Source organism: Sorghum bicolor, chromosome 9 (assembly GCF_000003195.3).
Source record: "Sorghum bicolor cultivar BTx623 chromosome 9, Sorghum_bicolor_NCBIv3, whole genome shotgun sequence".
NCBI classification, from domain to species: Eukaryota; Viridiplantae; Streptophyta; class Magnoliopsida; order Poales; family Poaceae; genus Sorghum; species Sorghum bicolor.
The window spans coordinates 50,591,834-50,618,431 of NC_012878.2; the positions used below are offsets into that span (position 1 = coordinate 50,591,834).

Below are 26,598 nucleotides of genomic sequence, written 5' to 3' on the forward strand. Positions count from 1 at the left end.
AATCATAGTAAATCATAGAAAAAACATAAAATAGAAAATCTAATTTTTAGACTCCACATAAGTCGATCTATATAGCAAATATATAATATAGTATGCTTCAGTATAAAGTTTTTGCTATAAAGGTTTTGTCCTTTTCTTTTATTTATTTATTTATTTGGCTAAATCTTTGAAAATCATAAAATAGAAAATATAATTTTCTTAGACTCCATATGAGTATATATACATAATGAACATATAATATATGTATGTTTTAGTCCGACAAAACAATTATAGAAGCTGCAGTTGTGAACTACTTCATTTAATTACAGAAAAGCATATATCTAAAGTTACAACAAAAGAATTATACTAAAGTATACCATATTATATATTTACTATGTAGTATGTTCATGTGGAGTCTAACAAAATTGTATTTTATATTTTATGATTTTTTGTAATTTACTTTGATTTTTCAAATATTTAGCCGAAATAAATAAAAAAGAAAAAAAAGACAAAACCTTTATAGAAAAAACTTTGTACTAAAGCATACCATATTATATGTTCATTGTGTAGATCTACTTATGTGGAGTCCAACAATATTGGATTTTCTATTTTATGATTTACTATGATTTTTCAAATATTCATCCAAAATAATTAAAACAAAGGAAAAACAAAGCCAGAGTCACTATAGCAAAACCATTGTTCACGGTGGCAAAATCGCCTTCGAAACCGCTCTAGGGAGGTAAAATACACGGTTTGAAAAGTTGAGGGAGGTGGTTTGACCGATTTTGGAGTTAAAAGGAGGAAAAACAGACTTTCGTGAAAGTTGGGGAGGAAAAGTAGACTTTTTTTTCTTCTCTTTTTTTCTCTTTCTTTCTTGCCTGCTGGTGCGTGGGCTGATTGTAGCCGTAGGAAAATGAACGAACCCATCGGCCTGCAGCAAAATTGGGCCTTTGATCATAGTTCCGTGCGTCGAGTTCTTTTAACACGGGCCATGCACATAATTTCGTACTTCCTGGGCCTGTGGCCCATATGCAATTTCGTACTTCCTGCGCCTGTGGCCCATATGCTCTGTCTTAGTGTATTGACTGTCCACTACGAGTCAACCCCATCCTGGCGGTCCTGGTCCGGTCCACAGCACTTCAAGTCGGCTGACCGCGGCGCGCCCAGCAGCAGGAGAGATACGATACGATTGCCGACCTAATCCAGCGGCAGCCAGGCACTCACCAAGCAAACGTCTTTAAATCTGGCCCCTTGACGCGCAGCCGGAGAGGGGCATCACCCCTCGTGCGTGTGCCCTCGCCTCTCCCAGCGCCGCCCGCCCCAATCCCCTCCATCTCAAAAAATGGGAATTGCCGCCGCCGCCGCCACCACCACCACGTCCCGACTCCTCCACTACCACGCAGCCGCTGGCACGGACCGCCATCACCGGCACCAGCTCAGGTACTCCGCGAGTCCGTTTCCTCTCTCGCTGCGCTGCGGCTCCGGCCGGCGTGAGGCGGCGGCGGCCCGGGCGCTCCTGCCCGACCGCGTCACCCCGTTCTCCTACGGCGTGGATGAGGACGCGGATGACCACCCGCGCGAGGAGTGCGGTCTAGTCGGGGTCGTGGGCGACCCGGACGCGGCGTCGCTCTGCTATCTGGGCCTGCAGAAGCTGCAGCACCGCGGGGAGGAGGGGGCCGGGATCGTCGCCGTGGGCGGGGACGGCAAGCTCAAGTCCGTCACCGGGCTGGGCCTCGTGGCCGACGTGTTCGGGGACCCGTCCAGGCTCGCCTCGCTTCCGGGCCCCGCCGCCATCGGGCACGTGCGCTACTCCACGGCCGGCGCCGCCGCGTCGCTGCGCAACGTGCAGCCGTTCCTGGCCGGGTACCGGTTCGGGCAGGTCGCCGTGGCGCATAACGGCAACCTCGTCAACTACCAGGCGCTGCGGAACAAGCTCGAGGCCAGGGGATCCATCTTCAACACGTCCTCGGACACGGAGGTCATCCTCCACCTCATCGCGACGTCGCTGTCGCGGCCCCTGCTCGCCCGCGTCTGCGACGCCTGCGAGCGCCTCGCGGGGGCCTACTCGCTCCTGTTCCTCACGGCCGACAAGCTCTTCGCCGTGCGCGACCCGCACGGGTTCCGCCCGCTGGTGATGGGCCGCCGCCGGAACGGCGCCGTCGTCTTCGCGTCGGAGACCTGCGCGCTGGACCTCATCGACGCCACCTACGAGCGCGAGGTCCAGCCCGGGGAGGTGGTCGTGGTCGACCGCCGCGACATGTCGGTGGCCTCGGCCTGCCTCGTCCCGCACCGCCCGCGCCGCTCCTGCGTCTTCGAGCACATCTACTTCGCGCTGCCCAACTCGGTGGTGTTCTCCCACGCCGTCCACGAGCGCCGCACCGCCTTCGGGCAGGCGCTGGCCGAGGAGTCCCCCGCCCCGGGCGCCGACGTCGTCATCCCGGTGCCTGACTCGGGCTTCTACGCCGCGCTCGGGTTCGCGCGCGCGTCGGGGCTCGAGTTCCAGCAGGGTCTCATCCGCTGGCACTACAGCGGCCGCAGCTTCATCCAGCCGACACAGGCGATCCGGGACCTCGCCGTGAAGCTGAAGCTCGCCCCCGTGCGCGGCGTCATCACGGGAAAGAGCGTCGTGGTGGTGGACGACTCCCTGGTGCGCGGCACCACCTCGAGCAAGATCGTGCGGCTGCTCCGCGACGCCGGCGCGCGGGAGGTGCACATGCGGATCGCGAGCCCGCCCGTCGTGGGCTCCTGCCTCTACGGCATCGACACGCCGAGCGAGGGCGAGCTCATCTCCAACCGGATGGACCTCGATGGCGTGCGCAGGGAGATCGGCAGCGACTCCCTCGCCTTCCTGTCGCTGGACAAGCTGCACAGCATCTACGGCGAAGAGTCGGGGGACTACTGCGACGCGTGCTTCTCGCGCAAGTACCCTGTGCTGCCCACGCTGGCCGACCCGGCCGTCGAGCCGGACGAGTGAGCCGGGAGCAGCCGAGCAGGTGAGCTCTGCTCTGTTTCGTCTGCCTGTACTTTTAGGTTGTTGGATTCAGCTCTGTTCGTAGTGTTGGACAATTTTGCGCGCCTCAAGGCTGTAGCTTTATAATACGATGTAGCGCTTTATCATGGAACTGATGGATTACCAATAAGAAAATGACAAAAGCCAACATCTAGTAATTGTGTCCGTCCTTGCTGTTTGCTGTTGTGCTCTTTATCACGTTATTTTACTGCTGATCAAATTATCCTTGTCATTGGCATTGCTAAGTTCTGGCTTCAGAGCACAATTTTGCCTGCAGCAGTGGGGTCAAGCTGCTAGCTAAACACACCATAAGAAAAGTGAACTTGCTGTTTTGCACAGTTTTATGCTTTGTGAAGCAACTCCACAATTTTTTACCCAGAAGAATCAACAGTGAGTGAAAACATTATTTTGCCATAGGACCTCACTAGTACTACTTGGGCCGTGTTCGTCTTCATTACCATTTCCCGATAGCCTCTAGGACCTTGCTGTATTGTCCGCTAAACGCAGCCCATTCTAAACGCAGCTTGCAAGAACACCGAAGAACGTTGCCATCCATCTATCTAACGTGATAGTGGTACACTATCTGTACTCCATAGGTATGCATATGCATGCTTCTGTCCATGGATCAGTGATTGCCGGCCTTTGCCTTGTAAACGTAAGACGTTGAGAAGTAGGCGAAAGCGAGAAGCTCCAACGCGGTGAGCGCTGCAAGCAGCAGGTAGAAGTAGTCGAGGTGACCCCGGTTGAGGTCGTCGGCGAACCAGCTGGTGCCGCCGTTCCTCGTCGTAACCCCATCGATCACCGTGATGAGGAAGCTGCTGATGAAGCTGCCGACGCCGAGGACGCTCAGGTAGAGCGCCAGGCCGAGGCTCTTGAGCGCCCCGGGCACCTGGTCGTAGAAGAACTCCTGCATGCCGACCATGATGAACACCTCCGCGGCGCCGAGGAGCACGTACTGCGGCACGATCCACCACAGGCTCATGGGAACCGCTGACGTGCCAGAGCCATCCACCACCACCACCAGCAGGCCGCCGCTGGCGGTGGCGGCGTCCCTCGCCACTCGCAGCCGCTTCATCTCCACCAACGCGGCGACGACTAGAGTGACAAGGGACAGCGCGATCCCCGTGCCGATCCGCTGCAGCATGGTGATGCCCGAGGCGACGCCAGAGACCCCGCGCGCCACGGGCACCAGGACGCGGTCGTAGAGCACGATGCAGGCAATGATGCTGGTGCCGAGGAAGCACTGCAGCGCCGCTGGGGGCACTTGGAACGACTGCCCGATCCTCCGGTCCAGCGTCGCCGCCTGCTTGGTGAAGAGCGTGGGCGGCTGCGCGAACACCACGCCGTAGAGCAGGCACGTCGCCCATATCGGGAACAGCCTTGCCAGCCCCTTCACCTCTTCCGCGAGCACGGCGTCCTGGGGGAGCTCGCCGTCACCGTGTCCTAGCTCCACCGACCCGGCCTCACGCGACCTCTTCTGGATCCTCCAGGCCACGAAGGCCTTGCGGACCAGGGAGAACGTGCTGGCACTGGCACTGCCACCACCACCGTAGAACCTGTAGGTCCTCGTGCCAAGCAGGAAGATGGCGAGCGCGAGGAGCATGGCTAAGGACGGCACGCCGAAGCCGAGAGCCCAGCCGATGTTGTCCTGCACGTAGCTCATGAGCGCGATCGTCACGGTGGCGCTCGTGCAGAGCCCCATATACCACCAGTTGAAGAAGGAGGCCCGGGACACGGACTCGTCGGGGTCTGTCGCGTCGAATTGGTCGGCGCCAAAGGCCTGGACGCAGGGCTTGTGCCCGCTCTGGGCGATGGCCACCAGGTAGAGGGAGATGTAGAAGAAGGCTGTCTGGAGGGAGGAAGGCGGGCATACACCTTGTCCGTCGGCGGAGTCACGGCATTGCTGAGGTGATGAGAACATTGATGAGAGCGTCAGCATCCCAAGGCCCTGCCATTTGCCAGATTTGGGTGAGAAGAAATGAAGAATGCACATACTGTAGTATATATACTCACATTTGGTAAAATTGTGGCTTGAGAAAAGAGCAATGTTTTGAGATTCAATTCAACAAAGTTTTGTAAATTTTGGCACAGATACCTATTCACTTGAGCGGTTGAGCCTATCTAAGCGTTTTTTGATTGGTTCCGTTGCTAATTCGAACGGAACATTTAATTGTTACCCAGATTAGATTTAGCGTGACTCGTTTTTTGTTCCCATATTTGGTTGGTTCCGTTTATAATTTGAATGTGAGCACCTGGCGGTAATGATCCTGGTTTGCCTCTGAACTGTCAGGCAGTCACAGGCTCTCAGGCTCCACTGAAGGATACAAGGCATTTCTGCTGAAGTGGACACACTGAAAACGACTGAGCGAACCAAAGACGTCTCCAAGATACGCGCATGCGCAACACAATCAGTTGAAAACGGGGGCAGTTGCACAGACGTACGGAGTACGTAACGAGGAGGTCGCGTAGTTCTCTTGAATTCAGTTTCAGACGTCTCCAAGGGCATCGAGGATGATGGTTCTATCTTCTAGGCCTTGTTTACTTACAAAAGTTTTTGCAAAATATGAATAGTACAATTTTCGTTTGTATTTGACAAATATTATCCAATTATGGATTAACTAGGCTCAAAAGATTCATCTCATCAATTCCGACCAAACTGTGCAATTAGTTTTTATTTTTATCTATATTTAATACTCCATGCATACATCTAAAGATTCGATGTGATGGAGAATCTGAAAAATTTTGCCAAATTTTTGGGAACTAAACAAGGCCTAACATGGAAAATGGATACTTTTTTGTTGGTGTGTGTTATCGCGAGATAGGATGGATGCTTTGCTATTGCTATACTGCTGAGCTACGGACACCACTGTCACAAACGCCAGTATACAGCCAGTATACATAAAAAAAAACATGAATTCGGCAAATGAGACAGGGTGCATGAGAAGCTCATCATGCCCAACCAAGCAACCACCAATTCTTGTCACTCCTCCAGACGAAAAACTTGTTTTTTAACAACCTTAAAACCGACAGGAGTTTTTCTGGACTCATTTTGTAGCATGAATGTGTTGCTATGCAGTTACATTCCATCCACGCGCCTCTCGTGTCGAATTTCATACTCGGAGTGGTGGACGTCGACAGGTCAGCGATGACTTGACAGCAAAGAGGTAACCCCAAGCAAGCAAGCACGGAGCGGAAAATTAATAAAGTATGTCGGGCGCGAGGTGAGATGGAGGAGAAGCGGTGCGTGGTTGGGGGCTCACCGTGATGTAGAGCACGGAGGAGGCGACGATGGTCCGGTAGCGTCCGAGCCAGGAGTCGGCGACGGCGGCGCCGAGGAGCGGCAGCATGGACGCGGCGCCCGACCACGCGTTCACCGCCGCGGCGGCCGCCGCCGTGGTCTGCCCGAGCGGGCCGGTCAGGTAGCTGATCAGGTTGGACGAGATGCCGTAGTACGCGAACCGCTCCGCCACCTCCACCCCTGCACGCACCACGCAGCTCCCGCCAGTAAGCGAATCGGATCGAGGTCGAGGACGATCGAGCGCCGGCGAGATCGGGGGGGGGGGGGGGGGGGGGTGGTTCGCAGCGTGGCTTACAGATTATGAAGAGGGCGGACTTCCAGCCGCCCGTGGACGGCGCGCGGCGGCCGGGGAGGAGCGGGTCCGAGGAGGCAGGCCCCGAATCAGACGCCATGGCTGCCTGGCGAGGCGACTGAGGCTGGTGTGCTCGCCGAGTGCGAGCGAGCGCAGAGATCGTTGGGGGGCGTCTCGATGAGTTAAAGAGGAAGACCCGAAGAGGTGTGGGATCTTTCGGAAAGAGAGGGAGGGGCGGGTGGTTCCATACAAATTCGGCATAGAAATATATATCTAAACTGCGTATATCTAAAATTTGATTTGAATTCGAACAAATTTGTTTAACGAGGACAAAAGAGACAGACATTGACATATTTGCCAGTGCAACCGTTCATGTCTCTGCATCACACAACTAATTTGTTTCTTTTTCCCTATTACTTAAACATTTTTTGTTCCATCTTAAAAGATTTATATTCACATAGATGATTCATGCTCTATTCATCCTCATGACCGCTTTATACTCCATGTGTAGCTAGAGGTTACAAAAGATTTGGATAATCCAAACTCTAATTGGATTTGAGTTCGGACATCCACCAGGTACCATGTGATCCATTAAAATCCATAAGGTTCAGTGTCCATTGCATTTCTTTAGAGTTAAGACGATGTATACCAACCTTTAATGTCTGACTTAGTGTTTATGAGTAGGCTCATATGTATTAGTCACACATATCTGCACAAAAAAGTAATGGGAAATTGTATTTGGCCATTTCTAACAAATTCTGGTAATTTTTGCAAAAAAAAATGGTGCAGAAAATACACTCACGGATACCAACATGGTCTATTTTTTATCATGCTTTTAGAAAATTATATTAACATTTTAGGACATGTTTCATGTGAAATTTTGATGAAAGTAATTTCATATTGCAGAAGTTGATGTAAAGTGAATTTAAATGGAGGGAGTAACTCTAAATAAACAGCATTTGCTTATTACTAATTTAACCTTGGCTTAAGAATTGAACGATCGCATGGCCCTACCAACAGAAGCGAATGGGAATCAACCTCAAAGATAAGTTGGGATCACAAATCCTAATTGAGGGGAAAAAAAGCATTTACTCTCTTGGTTGGGTATCTTATCACCTATACTATTGACTTATGTATGGCGTACCACACAGCTCTAGCTAACTCTCAACAGTTGCATGTACGGCTCTTTTGTTCTTGTACTTGTATGTCACCGCGAAGAAGACATAGGCGAGGAGCTCGACGGCGCTAAGCGCGGCGAGCAGCCAGTAGAAGTAGTCGACGTGGCCGCGGTTCAGGTTGTTGTTGAACCAGCTCCCGCCCCTAGCCGTCGTCACCCTGTCGATGACCGACACGAGCGCGCTGCTGATGAAGCTGCCGACGCCGAAGATGCTGAGGTACAGCGCCAGCCCGAGGCTGCGCAGCTTGTCGGGCACCTGATCGTAGAAGAATTCCTGCAGTCCGACCATGGTGAACACGTCGGCGGCTCCGAACAGCACGTACTGCGGCACCATCCACCACAGGCTCATCGGCAGCGGGACCTTCGGCTTGTCCACGAGGCCCGCGTCCCGCGCGACGCCGAGCCGGTGCTTCTCGACGAGCGCCGCGATCACCATGGACAGGAGCGAGAGGAGCATCCCCGTGCCGATGCGCTGCAGCATGGTGATGCCCGATGGCTTCCCGGAGTACCGGCGCGACACCGGCACGAGGACGCGGTCGTAGATGGGGATGAAGACGACGATGGTGATGCTGATGAAGCTCTGCAGCGCGGCCGGTGGCACCTGCAAGCCGTGCCGCCCGATGCGCCGGTCTAGCGTCGCCGCCTGTTTCGTGAAGAACGTCGACGACTGCGAGAACGCCACCGCGTAGAGCAGGCACGTCGCCCATATCGGGAACAGACGGATGATGGCCTTGGCCTCCTTGACGAGGCCTGCGCTGTTGCTCACTGCAGCCTGCTCCTCCTCATCCACACCAGCACTGCATAAATCGACAGACATCAGAAGGCAACGAAGTCATGTTGCGCCGTCGAACACCTCTCGTGCAAGATTGTACGAGGCTCCAGCCTCCAGAGTACATACCTGAATCCCAGCGCCCCCTCTGCTGCAGGTCGATCACGATGCTGCAGGGTCTTTCGCCTGCTCCGCCACTCAGCGAAAGCCTCGGCGGCACGAGCGAACAGGCCGCGCTCCCCGGCAGTGACGTAGTACCGGTACGTCCGTGTGCCGAGAAGGAAGACGGCGAGCGCGGCCGCCATGACGGCGCACGGGATGCCGAAGCCGAGCCCCCACCCGATGTTGTCCTGCACGTAGCTGAGGAGCACGAGCGTGACGGCAGTGCCGGCGCACATGCCGAAGTACCACCAGTTGAAGAAGGAGCTCCTGGAGACGGTCTCCTTGGGGTCGCTCTGGTCGAACTGGTCGGCGCCGAACGCCTGCACGCACGGCTTGTGCCCGCCCTGCGCCACCGCCACGATGTAGAGGGAGACGTAGAAGAAGGTCGCCTTCAGAGTGGACGGCGCACAGGTCTGGGTCTGGCCCCTGGCGGTGGTGCACTGGTGGCCGCTGCCCGAGGAGAGCATGGTCGAGAACGCCAGCATGCCTAGACCCTGCATTCGTTCGTTTTCCAGTGATCATTGGCAGAGTTGGAGTTAGTCAGCATCAGAGTATTGGTCAACGAAGAAGAGAAAGAAGAAAACAACATCGTGAAGGCATAAGCCTGAAGGCCCAAAATTTTAAAAGAAAAAAGTTTACTTTTTCTCCTTCAACTTTTACGAAAGTCCGTTTTCTCTCCCTCAACTCCAAAACCGGACAAACCACCTCCCTCAACTTTTCAAATCGTACATTTTACCTCCCTAGAGCGACTTTTCAGACCGTGCATTTTACCTTCATTGAGCGGTTTTGAACTAAACTGAATAATGGTTTTTTCTACGGTAACAGTGGTTTTGTCTTTTTTCTTTAATTATTATTTTGGCTAAATTTTTGAAAAATTATAATAAATTACAGAAAAAACATAAAATAGAAAATTCAATTTTTTTGGACTCCACATAAGTAGATCTATATATGGTATGCTTTAGTATAAAGTTTTTGCTATAAAGGTTTTGTCCTTTTCTTTTCTTTTGGCTAGATCTTTGAAAAATCATAGTAAATCATAGAGAAATAATAAAATAGAAAATATAGTTTTCCTAGACTCCACATGAGTATATATACACAATGAACATATAATATATGTATATTTTGGTCCAACAAAATATTTATAGAAGCTGCAGCTATGAATTATTTTAATTAATTATAGAAAAGCATAGATCTAAATCTACAACAAAAAATATACTAAATCCTATCATATTATATATTTACTGTGTAGATATTCTCATGTGGAGTCTAACAAAATAATATTGTACATTTTATGATTTTTCTGTAATTCACTATGTTTTTTCAAATAATTTAGCCGAAATAAATAAAAAAGAAAAATACAAAACCTTTATAGCAAAAACTTTGTATTAAAGAATACCGTATTATATGTTCATTGTGTAGATCTACTTATGTGGAGTCCAACAAAATTGGATTTTCGATTTTATGATTTTTTCTGTAATTTATTATGATTTTTCAAAGATTTAGCCGAAATAATTAAAAAGGAAAAAGAAAAACTACTATTCACTGTAACAAAACCGCCTTCGAAACCGCTTCAGGGATGTAAAATGTACGGTTTGAAAAGTTGAGAAAGATAGTTTGCCCGATTTTAGAGTTGAAGGAGAAAAAACAGATTTTCGTGAAAGTTGAGGGAGAAAAAGTAGATTTTTTCCAATTTAAAATTGATTGCCATAGAGGACCATGTAAACCTGGCCCAAAATCTTAGTCTCTTATAGGGAAATCCAGGCCCATCAGCTCAAGATGCATGCATACAACGCAGCAGGTATACCAGAGCTACTCCGCTCCCTCTCAAACTCTCTCGTCCTGCTACAGTCCAGAGAGGCAAAAGCAAGCCTTCCAGTCTCCGTCGCGGGACTCTGCCGCAGGAGCCGACGGTCTTCCTTGCCTCCGATGGCCTTTGGGCTTTTGCAAGGTGGTGGAGACCGTTGGTCTCTTGCAGGTCAGAGGTGTAGGTCCTAGAAGTTCTAGTTTTAGGTTTCCTGCAACGACGTCGAGATGACGGTGGTGGCGGCATGGTGTCAAGGAATAAGGTCATCTTGCTCTCTTTCCCGTCTTGGTGGTGCTCTACTTTGGTGCCGTCAACGTGGGCGTGGAGGAGGGGTTTCCACTACTACATAAAAAAATTAACTGAGGCGGGCAAAAGTGATTAACCGAGGTGGACATTGCAACCGCCTTGGACGAAAAGTCACAGTAAATGAAATCTTTTCCGAGGCAGTTAAAGTGCCCGCCTTGGTTAATCAAACAAAAAAAAAATAAAAAACCCATGGATAGGTCCAACGAGCCCATCTAGGGGCCCGCCGAGCCCATCCACAGGCCGCCGTCGCCGCTCGCTGCCACCGACAACCTCGCTGGATCCATGAGCACCAAGGCCGGATCCGCGAGCCCCGAGACCACCGCTGTTGGGCGTCATAGGCCGGCGGTGCGGGCGCTGTGCGAGGGCGTGTACTGCATCCTGAAGCCCGAGTCGTCCGGCGGGCGGCGACGGAGCCCGCAGTCGGACACCCACCTCGTGTACAAGCTGGAGCTCCCCACCCACGGCGCTGGGGAACCGCAGGAGGCGATGAACGTGGAGCCGTAGGCGTCATTCCTCGTGCGGGTAAGAACTCCGACCCGCCCTCCAACGGCGGCCGCGACAGCAGCGGGTTCCGTGGGCCGCAGAACAAGCGTCGGGCGGCGTCGGGATGGTCGAGGCGCCCTGCGTCGCCTGTTGGCATCCTCGTGCGCAGCCACCTCGCGTGGCATGGAGGGAGGGAGGGAGAGGAGTGGGAAAGAAGGGGAGGGGGCGCCGCTCTAGAGAGGAGGGGAGGGGAAGGGGCGCCGCCTATTGGGTCGCTTTAGAGAGGAGGGGAGAGGAAGGGGCGCCGTCTGCGGGAGGGAGAGTGAGAGATGGGGAGAAGAAATCATATCTTTGCGTTTATATACGATGAGTGATCTAGGCTGAGATGGGCCGCCTGTTGGGCCACTATTTTTTGAAACAGGACATATAGCGCATTCGCCTCGGTTAATAGATTTACGAAGGCGGTTGTTCTAAGACAACCACCTCCGAAAATAAACTATCTTTGGAGAACATTGTCTTAAAGTGCCGCCTCGGTAAATCGATTTTGCGATGCGGTTTTTTTGACCGTCTCGGTTAATAAGAAAAGCCTGCTTCGGTTAATCTGAGGCACTAACCGAGGCGGTTGAAAAAACTGCCCGCCTCTAAGGCTTTATGTAGTAGTGTTCCTTTGTGGATCCTGAGTCCCGTGCTGACGGCTCATCGAGAGATGAGTTTATTGGCCTTGTGTTCCGCTCATCGAGAGATGAGTTTATTGGCCTTGTGTTCCGAGGATGGAAAGGCAGCTTCGGTTTGTGCGGGAGGTAGGAGAGTGGAGCTGTAACTTGGTTGTTCCACGACAGCATCAGTCAGCGATGGCAAGTCTGCATCCAGGGTCACCGGGGCTTGGGGCGCATCCTTGGCCAATGGATCCTCAGCCTTTGCTACATCTCGTCCAAGATATGGTGGGTGTCTACTGCGGCTCTTCTCAAATCCTGCTAGCGATGGAGCTCTGGTTGACCTGTGGTTGGCGGCGTTGGGCTTCCAGCGATGGCCGGCGGCGATGGAATCAGGAGGATCTAGACTGCAGGGTTCCAAGAGAACTGGCTTGTAGTTTCTTAATTTTTTAGGGATCTTTATGCTTTTTCCTCAAAAAAGTTGTCGTCTGTATCCTTTGTCAATGTATCTGTATTTATATGAGTCCTTGTGTGGTATCCTTAACTATGGTATGTTGGATAAAAAAACGCAGCAGGTATGTGAAGGCTGTAGACTGAAAGAGGGAAAGAAAGGGATGGAAAAATATCTGAAGGCTCTACCAGACTCAGAGGAGCGAGGCGATAGATGCTCCTCTTGAGTTTTATATATGATCCTATCAGCGGTGAAGTTACTGCAGCGAACAGCACTAGTTTTAACTTGCGTGATGATGTGACGCGATACTAGCCCATCGACATCAAGCCCGGCGAAACTTTATTTAATTTTAGCATCAACTTGCTGCGACAATGGCTCAAATGCAATGTACCACTAGTAGACGACAACTGTAGCTTCCTGGATCTCTCCCACGGATGAAGAATTTTCAGAGGAAGGACGAAGGGCTAAACTACTAAAAACAACGAGACAAACGAGAAAGCGATCGGCCGATTAGACGGCATCTGGGTTGGTTTGCTTACGAGGACGTAGAGGAGCGAGGCGATGACGATGGTGCGGTAGCGGCCGAGCCACTTGTCGGCGAGGGCCCCGCCCAGCAGCGGCAGCAGCTGCGCCACCCCGTTCCACGCGTTGATGGCCGCCGCCGCCGCCGCGGTGCCCTCACCGAGCGGGCCCGTCAGGTAGTTGATCAGGTTCGACGACACGCCGTAGAAGGTGAACCGCTCCGCGATCTCCACCGCTGCATCCATCGATCGCGAGCTAACTGATGACTATGTCTGTGCTTGGTCGCTATGTATGAGAAATCAGAGAGATCGATCGATCCAGGGGCGAGGCGAGGGCGAGGTAGCTACACTTGCCTATGATGAAGAGCGCTGACCTCCAGCCGCCGGTGGCGCCGCGGTCGGCGGGGCGGCCGCGGTAGTCCAGCGCCGCCGCGTCGCCGCCGGCCATGCTGCCGTCGGCGCGCGCCGCCAGCAGGGGGTCGGAGTAGTCGTCCGAGCCGGAAGGCATCGTCGCCGGAGTGGGGGCGGGGGGATTTATTGGTACTCTCGTCTCGGCTGAGAGCGAGTAACGGCCGGAAAAGCTGGAGATGAGCGAGTAACGGCCGAGAAACCAGAAACGGCAGGCGCAAGCTGTCGCTCGGCGAGCTCGAATTCAAACCAACCAACCAACCTGGACGACGGGTGGAGTGGATTGCCGCCTCGGCGGCGGCGGCGGCGGCGGCGGAGGCGGAGGCTTCTCAAAATGAGAGCCAAGTAGGAAAGTGCTGCTGTTCACGATTATTGGCTGCTCCCCCACCCAATTATTATTGCTGATTGCTCGCACAGAGACAAATCGACCGGACCAGACTGGAACTCCGCATCTCACCTGCGCTGCGCCCCACATGGCCACATCGGACAGGAGTCGCCCGGTTCAGTCCTCCTTTACTTTGCTGGGCCGTCGTCGAGGTTGGCTAACTATGGGCTGGACCGTCGAGGCTTGTTATGGGCGGAAATACTTTCAGTACAAGTCTTGTTTGTTTGGCTGATAAACCATTTCGCTGATTTACTATGAAAGAAAAACACTGCTGAATAACTAACAGATTCGGCTAATAATCAGCTAATAAGTTCAGAAAAACAGACTAATATCTGTTTTTTTTTTCAAAAGAAAAGGATGGCAGAATACTGTCATTCTTTTATTAAGTAAAGAGAGCTTTATTAGCTAGACACCAACGTTAATATGATCGGCATTTAGAGGGTCCTAAGCACATGCAGGAGCCTGACCCAACCACGCCTCACAGAATGTTTGCTATGCCTAGCTAAACTAGCCAATGAATTTGCCACTTGATTACAACCTCTCTTTACTTGGGAAATTTTGCACTCTAGTTGAGTCAACGCTCTAATTTTCTCTATGATCAGGCCTGTCTCTGATCTATCTATCAATTTATCTCTTATCCTTGAGGCAACCCAAGCACGGTCTAATTCTAGAATGACTCTTGATAGTCCCCAATGAGTAGCCCAGCACAGGCCCTCAATGCAAGCCAAAGCTTCTAATTCTGGGACGCTCCTGCAGTTCTCAATGAACTTCCAAGCTCTGAAAATCACTGACCCATTACAGTCCCTAGCAATGGTTGCCGCTCCTGCCTCACCAGATTACTCCAGGAATTTCAATCAAAAAAAAAAGATTACTCCAGGAATGATTCGTCCACACGTTAATTTTAGACCATCCTACCTGTGGATGTTTTCACATTCAGTTGGTTGGCTCGGTGGCATTCCTGGAGGAACACTGCCTTTCAATTAAGAGAGAAGATAAATTTTACCACTATGTCCAGTTTAAGACCCTGTTTGGATTGAAGGAGTACCATTTGTGTAGGAGTTGAAAACAGGGAAAGGAATTTGGAATGTATGTTTGGAATAGAGGAATTGTATTTCCTAGATGAATTGAAACATATGAGGTGGTCGCTGAATAAATCTTCAAGATACAAGTCGTCCAACATAATTAACCACGCAACAAGCTTAATATCCCCAATACAAAGCATGGATATATTTACTATTTACTTTTTTTTATATTAGGGATGAATAGATAGATAAGTGCATTAATAGCATGTACGACGTTCCAAGCATATAAGTATCGAATATGTGTTGTATGTGTAAATTAATCCAAGTACCATACTTTTGTATAATTGTAGTTTGCAAGTGCCATAATTGAAAAACTATATCCAAGCTCCTCCACCGTCTAATCGTCTCTGTCTCTGGTCTAATGTCTGTATTCTCTTGATCTCTTCTCGCGTGTTTGTAAAGAAATCTTAATTTTCTTCCGATGCTAGCCATAGGTTGGGCGCAAGTAAAACCAAAGTATGGAGCAGTAGTTTTCATTCGTTTCAGCTTTCAACTAGCTCACCAAGTCCCATACTCTCATCTATAGATCTACATGCCTGAACACTCTAGCAGCAATGGGCCGCGGAGAAATCAAAATTAGCTTGCTGAAGGCACAATTGAGGCAAGGGGGATCGATTGAGGTGGAGTGAGGCGTCCTGGGATGAGAGTTTATATATAGTTTATTTCATGATGACGGATGCATTGACTTAAATAAGCTCAAGGTATGCATCCAGGGCCTCGTCAGTGGTCAGTGTACATGGTAGCTTACACAAGAGAGGGCGCTACAAAGGGCGACCTGCATCACTGGATAGCTTTAACTTGGTACAGATGGTATTCAGTCAGGGAACTATTTGTCTGCAACGTCACCGCAAGTTACACGCTGGTGCTATGATTAATTATATGATTAAAATTGTCCTTTGATAAGAACTTACTAGTACTTAAACTTTGATGAATGATTGGGGGTGTACGGAGATGAACAGTAGATTTTACTGCTCTATCCGACTTAAACAGAGCTTGCTATTTTAGAAAATTTTAGACAAATATCGTGAACCCAAATGACCTTGGTAGTGTCCTATTTATACATATTCTAGGTAATTGACTAAGGTTCTATTTGAATCCCTATAGATAATACTACCTATTTACTAATAGTTATCTCTTTTGGATCCAAATAAGGGCAATAAAATAGCTAATTGTTAGTTGGATCTCTATATAATAACAATCTCGGTTATTATCAAATGAGACAATGGCAACTAGTTATCTTAGAGCATTTTTCATTAGTTGTGTATCATAACATCCTCCAACTAATAGGTAGCTAATACTTAGAGCATCTCCAAGTAACTATTTATATCTTTCTTAATTTACAAAAAATAGAGATTTTAATAAAAAACCCTCCAACAGTCTCTTTAGGATATCTAAATATAGACATACTCTATTTCAGATTTCTTACTAGCCAAAGATGGAGAGCCAAGATAACTTTCTAGACTGCACACAAGATATAAAAAAAAGTATATTGGAGGGTATAAGACATAGAAAACAATTTTTAGTCAAACATTATTCAGAGAATAGATTTTAAAAAGGCTATTGAAGATATTCTTAGCTAGTTGATATAGATATGAGTTATTAGCTTGCTAACTATTAGCAGATAATGAATCTAAAAATGGCTTAAGTTGATTGTGCTTGCAACTATAATTTAGTACTAGTATATATGCAGTCATGTGATTGTGGTTGGCGAAATATAGAGGAAAAGGATACGCGGTTGATCAGCTGATATGCGTGGGACCTGACTGGCTGTGTGCAAAGACTATAACGATAGATTTTGTGAGACAAATTTTGAGTTTTAGAATGACAACAATCTTTTGAGCACAGAGTGTACCAAAATCTGAAGGGGTTGTTCTAAAATGAAATCATTGGATGTTTCATTCTTATACTGAGAATCTTGTCGCGCCCCAATATCGATCGATCGCTTACTTTTATTATACGTTATAAAATAAATAAAAAAACTTCATCACGTACGAACAGACTGGTGGTTCGTGCAGGAGAGCTGGCCAGCAACGAATCTGGAATTTTATTTTAATGCAAAGCAATGAATCAACAGCTAAGTAAGGAAAGGAAGCAGAGGTTCTTTTTTTCTTTGCTTACGAGGATGTAGACGAGCGACGCGAGCACGATGGTGCGGTAGCGGCCGAGCCACGAGTCCGCGAGCGTCCCGCCCAGCAGCGGCAGCAGCTGCGCCGTGCCGTTCCACGCGTTGAGGGCCGCCGCCGCCGCCGCGACCCCTTCCCCTAGCGGGCCCGTCAGGAACGTGATGAGGTTCGCCGACACCCCGTAGAAGGAGAAGCGCTCCGCGATCTCCACCGCTGCACACGCAAGAGCAAGACGCAACCCATCTCATCTCAGCAAGAAACTAAAAACAACCATGTTCGCCGCCGGCCACATATGTATGTAAATCGAGCTGCATGCGGATGCCAAAACTTGCCTATGATGAAGGAAGCGGACTTCCAGCCGCCGGTGGAGGCGCGGGACGCCGGCCGGCCTCGGTGGTCCACCGCCGCGTCGATGACGGCGGCACCGGCCGCTGCCGCGCGGCCCTGCTCGTCACCGCCCGCCATTCTTGTGAGTAGAGCGAGTTGGATGGCTAGCCTAGCTAGGTGTCCGACCAGAGCCCCGATGACGCCGCCTGAACCGGAGCCAGGAGCTAATAGTTAGCTAATGGCTAGCTGGCATCCATCCTCGCCGGACGCCGGAGCAGCAGCTAGCGCGGTTGGGGTCCCGGCCGGGGTCCGGGGCGTGTAAATAGCCGTGGACTATGGACGAAATCAAGGCAATCAAATCAAGCACCGTACCCGCTGGAGAAGGCGGATCGGAGATGAGAAATGAGCTAGCTTAATTATATATCTCTTCGTCTTCACTTCTTTATTTGGCACGCACGAGAGTTTGACTTCACTTGCCGATTTCGAGATCGTGTGACCGTGACTTCGTGAGAGATACACACTGACGACTCTGTGACGCACACGCGATCAACTTGCTTCCATGTGCATGCATCCACGACGCAGTCATGCACGCAGTAGCTGGCCCTCATCGGCGGCGTGCGCGCGCGGCGCCGGAGACGTGTACGCTGCATCCCTCTGCGCGCACCACGTGGAACCAGCAACGATGCAAGAGGGAGGGCTAAATATTAAGAGAAGGTTAAAAATCCTATGACAAATTAGTATTTGGTAGGGCTAAACACTTAGTCCGGGGTGCAGATCCGCGGTGGCGAAGCCAGAGCAAAATTAAAGGAGTACACTTAGCCCATAGATATATAGATTTGTATTATTGGGATACATTTGGCTCATGGGTGTATAGACTTATGTTATTAGAGGTGCATTTGGCTTATGGGTGTACAAAATTGTGTTATTAGGGGTGCAAAATTAGGGTCTGTCTACTCAAAACTTGGGTGATTTTTATCATTGTGTCACCCGTGTGACCAAACAACAAATATCACCCAAATCAAACAAAACCCCCGAAACAAAGTGATTATAGGGCTTCTGTCACACAAAATCCAAAACCACTAGATCTCAAATCAACATACCAAACAAAAAGACATCATAAACTATGAAAAGGAAACTAAAAAGAATCTATCTACTGTAAATTCAGGTGTTTTAAAGCCTCTTGTTACCCGGATGATAAGCGTTTAAAACACTCGAATCTTTCATCCAATAAAAAAAGGTGACAGAAGACAATCAAGTACCCAAAATTTAATACCACAATACTATATCAAAGGGACCAGATAAAAAAAACATCCATGGAAAAAAGAAAAAAAAACAGAAAAATACCAAATTAAAAGAAAAGCAGACAAAATCAAATAAAAGATGACAAATTATTTCTATAAAGGGCAAACTTGAAGAAATTCAAATTGAAAATAAAGAAAACATACAAATTACATAGAGCAGATAAAGAAACCATATTACATCAATAAGATAAGAAATTTACACTGACATAATCAATGTAAGAGCAAGTTTAATAATACAGCTCACTTGCTGGCTGTAAGGTTTCTTACAGCCTTCTTCCAGCCCACCCATACAATAGTTAGCTATTTACTATTAATACATGGCCCACTTATCTCTCTCACAAAGTTTCTTGATTCCTGTGCCTAAGCTGGTTGTAACCTTACAGCCTGCTTCTCTTCTCTCTCCTCCATTCTCTCCTCCACCTCAGCATTTAGCCAGCTTACAGCCTACTATAATACTTGCTCTAAATATTACAGTTAGAGACTATAAAAAAGGTAAGAACTAAACCAAAACATGTAAAAAAAACATATAACCGGTAAATAGGATGTTTTCTGCTAAAAAGGACTGTTTACTGAACAATTTTTGCTAGCAGTAAACACGGAACATGGACACTTCAATAACCAGAAACCTGCAGTCCTGCACACCTACGCTTGGGGACCTACATACGTGGGGACAGGCGCCTGCTACTCTTTTTCTCATGCGTGGGGACCAGCTGTACCAAAATCAACGTAAGGTCTTGTTTGGATGTTGTCGTATTTACTTCAATCCATATGTGTTGGACTCCAATCCACCTCAACACATGTGAATTGATGTGAATACGACTACATCCAAACAAGTCCTATGGTGTGGATGGATTGGAGAACAGATGGAACGGGAGCGAGAACCGAGTGACAAACGGCAAAAGAATGCCCGAGTGACCTACAGATTTGCCGCAAAATTAACGGGGTGCATTTGGCCCCTGCAACACAGGACAGGTGGACATCCATGGCGGCGCGAGCTATTGTGCCTGAGGCTGTGTGTATAAGAAAAAGACGGCACTAGTCACACGCTTGTCCTCCAGCAATATTCGTTCGTCGTGTTCGTGTCTCCTCCGATCCCTCCCGTGCCCTGCCACCAACCTGGCGAAACCGGCGAGCCACCGCCGCCCGACGAAGCCACCAGTAGTTTGTATCCGCGGTCGATCGCGCTTTTGCACCGCCCACTGTTGAGACACGGTGATCTTTCAATCAGAGAATCAACTTTTGAACATTAGAAGCAGTCTCGGTACAAAAAAAAGAAATTTAATTTAACGTCTGAAGCGCATCCACTAAAAGTCATAACTTTGAATTGGTGAACTTTTGATATTACCCACCACTTTTGGTTTTTGACTCCTGTGCGCGAATCACGGTTATGCAGTCAAAAGCTACGAGTGCACGAACAACTTACTAGATATTGAGATGGTGACTGAAGTTGTTGTTTACATTTTTATAGAATTTCAAGATTACAATGGATGTATAAAAAGATCGTGTTCCCTAACAAATGGATTCAATTCTCAATTCAAAATTTATTACAAACTATAGTATGGAGAAGGGAATCGACGATGTTTTTCTTAAACTTGTGGACTAACGGCCGAAGTTGATATACTTTATGTGTAGTCACACTGCCTCATGGAGTCAGTTGTCAGTGGATCAAGGTGATCGCTGAGTTATACTCTCTCTCTCCATTCCAAGAATCTTGGAGAGTCAAACTTTTCTAATTCTGACCAAATTTATATGATAAAATAATTATTATTATGATGGAAGTGTATGCTATGGAAACCAGCTTCGTACGCAAACTAAGCAAACTCTCATCAGGAGCGTAGGATGATCATCCGATGGTTAGAGGCAATGGTGAGATATTTTCCACTTAAACCTCTACACTCATCCTACTCTAATTAATTCTTTTACAAATCACCCCCCTAAAACCCAGCAGAACCCATGCCGCCGTCACCTACACGAGACGCTATCGCCCCGTCACCTACGCGAGGGAATTCGGCAGAACCCACGCCGACGGGAGCCGGATGACGCCGACGGGATCACCACGAGCACGACGCGGACGCCGGACGAGTAGGACCGGTCTACCGCCGCGCGGGACTGCGACTTAGATGCCGCTTGGAAGCTGCAGGGGGAGCTGGAGCTGCGTTCTAGCCCCTTGAACACAATCTTGCCAGACAAGATCATACACGCGGAGTCCACGGAGAGGCAGCGTGGGGGTGGAGGTGGCGACGGCCGGCGACGGGCCGGGCTGCGCCCTGCGTGGGTGGAGGAGGAAGCGGAGTGGCGGTGCTGCGAGTGGGAGTGGATTCTGTTGGATTTTAGGAGGTGATTTGCAAAAGAATTGATTATGGTAGGATGAGTGGGGGGTTTAAGTGGAAAATATTTCACCATTGCCTCTAACCATCGGATGATCATCCTACGCTCCTGATGAGAGTTTGCATACGAAGCTAGTTTCCATAGCATACGCTCCCTATTATGATACCAATAAAGTATCATTAGGTTCTTTCTTAATTATATTTTTATAATATACTCACTTTACGTTACAAATTTTAGTATTTTTCTCTATAAATTTGGTTAAACATGAAAATATTTTGACTCTCCAAGATTCTTGAAATGACACAATTTGGATGGAGAAAGTAGCATAATCGGAGTCTCGAAAAAGTGAGGCATCACTGAGAGAGAAGAACTAAAATCACAAATATTAGCATTCGGGCTCCGTTGACTGATATACTTACTACTGTACTAGTAAATTTCCATCTGATAATTGGGTCATAACTAATAGTGAGCCCGTTTGGCCATTCCTGATATCACCAAACTTTGAGCTTCTATTAGCGGCCCACCCATAAAAGAGGTGGAAAACTAGAAGCAAAATTCATGTCCTCTTGCAACCTTGCTCTATAGAAGGGCACGTAGAACGCTGTTTAACGAGTATAGCAAAATATTTGCAAAAGACCCCTTCACGCACAACAGCCGAGGCAAGGCCACGAGTCGACAGCTCCGGCTCGTGCTCCGAGAAGTCGATCTGCGAGTGTTGATCCCGTGTGCATGCTATGACCGTGAAAATCTATTAGCTACTTTTCTTATCTGAAGAACGTGCAAACAGGTTCCTCCTTATAATATTAATATAAAAATAAAATCAAATCAAATCCAAAAACCATGATTCAAATTTATTTATTAGATTTCTTTAGATCAGACTATATTTTAGAAGTGATAAAACATATGTTACACATCGAATATTGGTTATAATTTTTGTTTTGTGTAACCTTTAGTATATTTTTATAGAAAATTATTTGTTACTCGTATCCGTGTGACTTTTATATAAAATTATTAATATACTATTTATATTAACGGTTTATCTATAACATTTATGTTTGATCATATTGCCAGATTAGTAGTTTAAAACATATTATAATCATATTTAACTTAATTATTATGCTTGATTTGTTTTGTACCACCTAGCAACACACTGGTGTATAAGGATCATATTCATACTTGATCATGACTGTATGCAAGCATTAAATAATTTATAGACAATTAAATAAATGATCCATTGTATAGCTATCTATTTAGCTGTCTGTGCACGGATTTTAAAAATTTATAGACAGCTTGCTGTCTATGGGTTGTACATGCCCGAAAGGGAAAAGGATACGGTATCCCTGCCAATTCTAGCTAACTTTTCAGAGACGAAACATGACTTAGCCTGTTTGCTTGACTGATAAGCCATAATTAAAAGTATTGTTTGCTGATTTGTTTTGAAAAAAATAATATTGAATGACTGACAGATTCAACAGATAAACTCAAGCGAATAGACTGAGTGCCGAGTCGTTCTCAACCACGGCCGTAATCATGTACAAAATGCTGTCTGCTATGGCTATTCATCATAAAATAATCACCTCACTTTTTTATGTTTAAGGTTGACCAAATATATAAAATGTATATGTAATAATTATTATTACATTAATAGTCAGATATGTTTTTATAATACACATATTATTAGGTATGAATATTGATAATATATTTTATAGATATAATTAAACTTAAAAATATGAATTTCTTAAAAAATGAGATGTACAATTGTTCTAGGAGTAAGGAAGTATTATCTATCTTCCTTTTTATAAAGTGTAGCTTGACATGATATTGTTTTTAAAATTACACTTTGACTATATTTATTTATCTATATTATATTGTTTTCATTATAAACTTATGATACGTAGATAGTACATTTGATTATAAATTGAACTGTATCAACTTTACTATATTATAATAATAGTTAACTAAATTATTGATCAAAGCTTTTAAAGTTTGAACCTTGATATACACGTGTGTCTTATTAAAAATATGGAGGAAGTACATAGTATTAAGCTTACACGCACAATACATGCCTGACCTTTACACTAAACTTGTTGCGTCAAAGAAATTAGTAGATCCATGCCATTGTAATTGGCAAATGACAAGCATGACAAGTTATTAGGGGCGGAGCATAGGCCACACCAAACTGGGCCTATACCCTCCTAATAACTTCTCAAAAGTTCTTAATCGCCATATACTAAACCATGGCTAATATCATTTGTGCATAGTTGGTGGCCCCTCCAATTTATCCCTGGCTCCCTGCGGCATATACTAAACCTGCAGCCTTCTTCACTTGAGTTTATCTGTCGAATCTGCCAGCCATTCAGCAGTGTTTTTCTCTCACAACAAATCAACGAATAGTACTTTCAGTCATGACTTATCGTCCATGATCCCTCTGGTCCCAATCTTACTGTTTTTGTACTCCTAAAGCCTCCATATTAATATTTTGAGACATATATGTGCTCCTAAACTACCCAGTGTTACTCATGTATATGTGCCCCACCTTACCTCTTCGCTCCTTATTGGTGTTAATAACTCACATATTCATTTATGGCATTAGACTAAACTTAAAGGTATAGTATCAAACAACAGGTAAGAAACAGCAGGCTAAAATTGAGGTGAGAGAAGAATAAAAAAAATACAGTACTCAATTCTAATGGCATATGTATGAAAACACGAGCTCCATGGAGAGGGTAGTTCATTCCCATATATGTGGCTTCGAGTTGTGTGTGAGACTATCTCACCTTCCTCTCTACTTATAATGGTTTGATTGCCACACCTTAATAGCCAGCAGACAAGCAAGTCAATCAAGAGTGTGCTCCTATGATGAAGGTTCGCCTTACTGCATATATAATTATTAGTCCTAAAATTTATAGAAGCACCTGTATTTAGGGAGACGGAGTGACAAATTTTTCAAATCAAAGACGCGATCTTCCGGCGTTGGAGAAAGTATGAATTAGTAAGTGTCGATGTCACTGTATAGCTAGATCAAGTGTGGCGACAATTACACTTCGCTCTTAGTAGCGCATCGGATCATCACCGAGGCTGATCAGCTGGTTTCGCAAGCTTGTCTCGACGTTCGCGGAGAGATCCGACAACACGGAACCACACCGACGGCGTGTGCGCGCGTACGCCGAGTCGCCAAGAGCTCGAGCTGCACAGCAAGCGTGCCGCGCGCCGCCCACTGTCTGCTGCGCCAGTGTGCGTCGCCCGGAATCCTCTCCAACTGCGCCGCCGGTCGGCCTATAAATTGGCTTCCTGGCTCCCTCGCCTGTCTCGCAAAGGTCACCATAGAGCAACCACACCAAGCAGCATCGATCTATCTATCCGTGTCTCTGATCTCTCTCGTGCAAGCTAGGAAAGCCCGCACGTACGCGAAGCCGAGAAGCTTCCACCATGGCCAGCACATCAGCCAGCGGGCGGCTGCTCTTCTCGCTCTCGCTCGTCGTCCTTGTGCTCCTCGTGGAGGTACTGATGATCATCGAGAGCAGACACGAGCTTATTGCTTGGTGCATGGTTAACTAAAGCGCTTCGATCTCTGTCGATGATACATACATATATACATGCTAATTAGGGTCCTGGTTTGGATCCTGCTTATTATGTTGTTTTAATTGATTTCTTCGCGTCGTTGTGCAGACCACTGCTCCCCATGGACAGGCTGAGGCCATCGGTAAGCCCTGCTGCGCACTACACTCGTGTGACTCTGGCTGACCTGTGTCTCTTCTTGCTCTGCACATGCATCATCATGCATGCCGATCACGTAGAAATGATGATGGTAATTTGTTGGGGGTGAATGAACGCATATATATGCAGACTGCGGCGCGAGCTGCGCGTACCGGTGCAGCAAGTCGGGGCGGCCCAAGATGTGCCTTCGGGCGTGCGGCACCTGCTGCCAGCGCTGCGGCTGCGTCCCGCCGGGCACCTCCGGCAACGAGAACGTCTGCCCCTGCTACGCCAACATGACAACCCACAACGGCAAGCACAAGTGCCCGTGAACCAACCGTGCATCCTACTCATCACTCCCGGCCGGCCAGCAGCATCATCTATATACATATCAGCCTACCAAGACATGCACGATATGCATGCATGATACTGCTTCATCCTACCTATATATATACGCCATCCGTCAATTGTGTACGCGTGCTTTCAGCCTACGTGCAGTATACTACCATTACTCTGAATTGCGCAAAAATCAGAGCTCTCTGTATTCCGATCATACGTACACGTACATGAATAAACAGAAGATATAAAACTATACTAGTATGAGGAATGTGGTGTTTGGGTGACTCTGCTCCGACACAGTGTCCACATGAAGTGATTAGCTCGGGTATGGAGATATGGTCAATTGAAGCACCACAGGATGTGCTTCACTTATTCCTGTGTACGTACGCATGGCACGCGTAGTGCTCGCTCAGTGCGGCGTTCCGGTGGCAATCTCGCTCCCCCTGGCACGCCCCACACGAGAAAAGCTACCTTTGTTGCTGGTACATACTCCGACGCTATTCACACGGGCGCCTTGTACGCTTGCTGCATGTGACTTGTGAGATCGGTCGACGTGATGCGCGCGATGCGACCAGTGCTGCAAACAAATAAATTGGTACGTAGCACTGCCACTAGTGCACTACACTACGGTTCAGGCGATCACTTCGTCGTCGCAGGACGCGGGCCACGGGAGCTGGACACAGCCAGCCATGCATCATGCATGCACATATATAGCAGTCCCATGGCCGGAGAACATATAGCAGTCACATATAACAAGCCCGCCCTTGATTCTTCTGTAGTTCTGTGTGTCAACAAGTGCTTCGTTCATCACGTTCCTGTTGTGTCTCTACTAATCTGCAAAAGGCGACGAAGCTTTACCCAACGTATCTCCTCTTGCTTAGCCATTCTAGGCTTCTAGCTAGCTTTGTGAAGCAAATTAATTAAGTTGCTCGATCGAGCTGAGCTATATATGTACGTGCAGATGGTCTGAGTATCTCTCGAGTCTCGACAACTACTCGAAAGCAGCCCTCCACCGATCGATCGCGTTCTATACATTGTCGCTCACTCCAACAGTCCAACGGACGCCGCCGTAAGCTCATGGATGGAATCGAGCGAAACAAGCCGACATGCATGGATCAAGGTCAAGGGCACACGACTCTGCTTTTTTATGGAAACACTGCTAGCCCAGCCTAGTATACACAGAGCCACAGAGGGTAGACATACCACACTCCACACGACAAAATGGTTGCCACTTGCAAGTGGCGTACCAAAATCTTGCACAAATCATAACACAAAGGATCGTATCAATACAAAATCTATTCTTGTTAATTTTTATAGGTGACAAAAGTTCCAAGAATGTCTTTTAAGGTTTTTTTTTTCAATGATTCCGCCAAGAAGGTCTTTTACATCGAATATTTTCTCTAGTGTTCTCAGTAGTAGAGGCCTTGGCCTCTCCTGTTTCTTCAAAAAAAAATTTTCTGACTAATGTCTGGTTACATGATGAAGCCCTAACCGATGTCTACCCGGCCCTCTATACTCACTGCACCACTAAGGCCTTGTGCGAAATCTTTTTGGATTTCGTTACTGTACCACTTTCGTTTGTTTGTGGTAAATATTGTGTAATCATAGACTAACTAGGGTCAAAAAATTCGTCTCACGATTTACAGAAAAACTATGTAATTAGTTTTTATTTTTGTTTATATTTAGTGCTTCATGCATGTGTCG

The 26,598-nt window shown here is 47.8% G+C and overlaps 3 protein-coding genes across 4 annotated transcripts; 2 read left to right on the forward strand and 1 right to left on the reverse strand.

Annotated features, from left to right (window-relative positions):
* Positions 696 to 5,621, forward strand: LOC8058504 (amidophosphoribosyltransferase, chloroplastic). The gene is made up of 2 exons (XM_002439806.2): positions 696 to 2,972; positions 5,280 to 5,621. Exon 1 carries the CDS (start codon positions 1,322 to 1,324, stop codon positions 2,951 to 2,953), a length of 1,632 nt encoding a protein of 543 aa, XP_002439851.1. The 5' UTR covers positions 696 to 1,321; the 3' UTR covers positions 2,954 to 2,972; positions 5,280 to 5,621.
* Positions 3,304 to 17,611, reverse strand: LOC8058505 (protein NRT1/ PTR FAMILY 5.10). 2 transcript variants are annotated; one of them, XM_002441109.2, is made up of 7 exons: positions 13,260 to 13,717; positions 12,924 to 13,141; positions 8,655 to 9,181; positions 7,747 to 8,553; positions 6,583 to 6,617; positions 6,250 to 6,467; positions 3,304 to 4,937 (listed from the first exon to the last, which is right to left on the reverse strand). In XM_002441109.2, exons 1-7 carry the CDS (start codon positions 13,411 to 13,413, stop codon positions 3,615 to 3,617), a joined length of 3,282 nt encoding a protein of 1,093 aa, XP_002441154.2. In that variant the 5' UTR covers positions 13,414 to 13,717; the 3' UTR covers positions 3,304 to 3,614. The 2 variants fall into 2 exon arrangements, with proteins under 2 accessions (XP_002441154.2, XP_021303402.1); XM_021447727.1 differs by lacking the exons at positions 3,304 to 4,937; positions 6,250 to 6,467; positions 6,583 to 6,617; positions 12,924 to 13,141; positions 13,260 to 13,717 and adding exons at positions 16,899 to 17,116; positions 17,236 to 17,611 and having other exon boundaries at positions 7,519 to 8,553.
* Positions 24,158 to 25,155, forward strand: LOC8058507 (snakin-2). The gene is made up of 3 exons (XM_002439807.2): positions 24,158 to 24,360; positions 24,529 to 24,562; positions 24,706 to 25,155. Exons 1-3 carry the CDS (start codon positions 24,289 to 24,291, stop codon positions 24,885 to 24,887), a joined length of 288 nt encoding a protein of 95 aa, XP_002439852.1. The 5' UTR covers positions 24,158 to 24,288; the 3' UTR covers positions 24,888 to 25,155.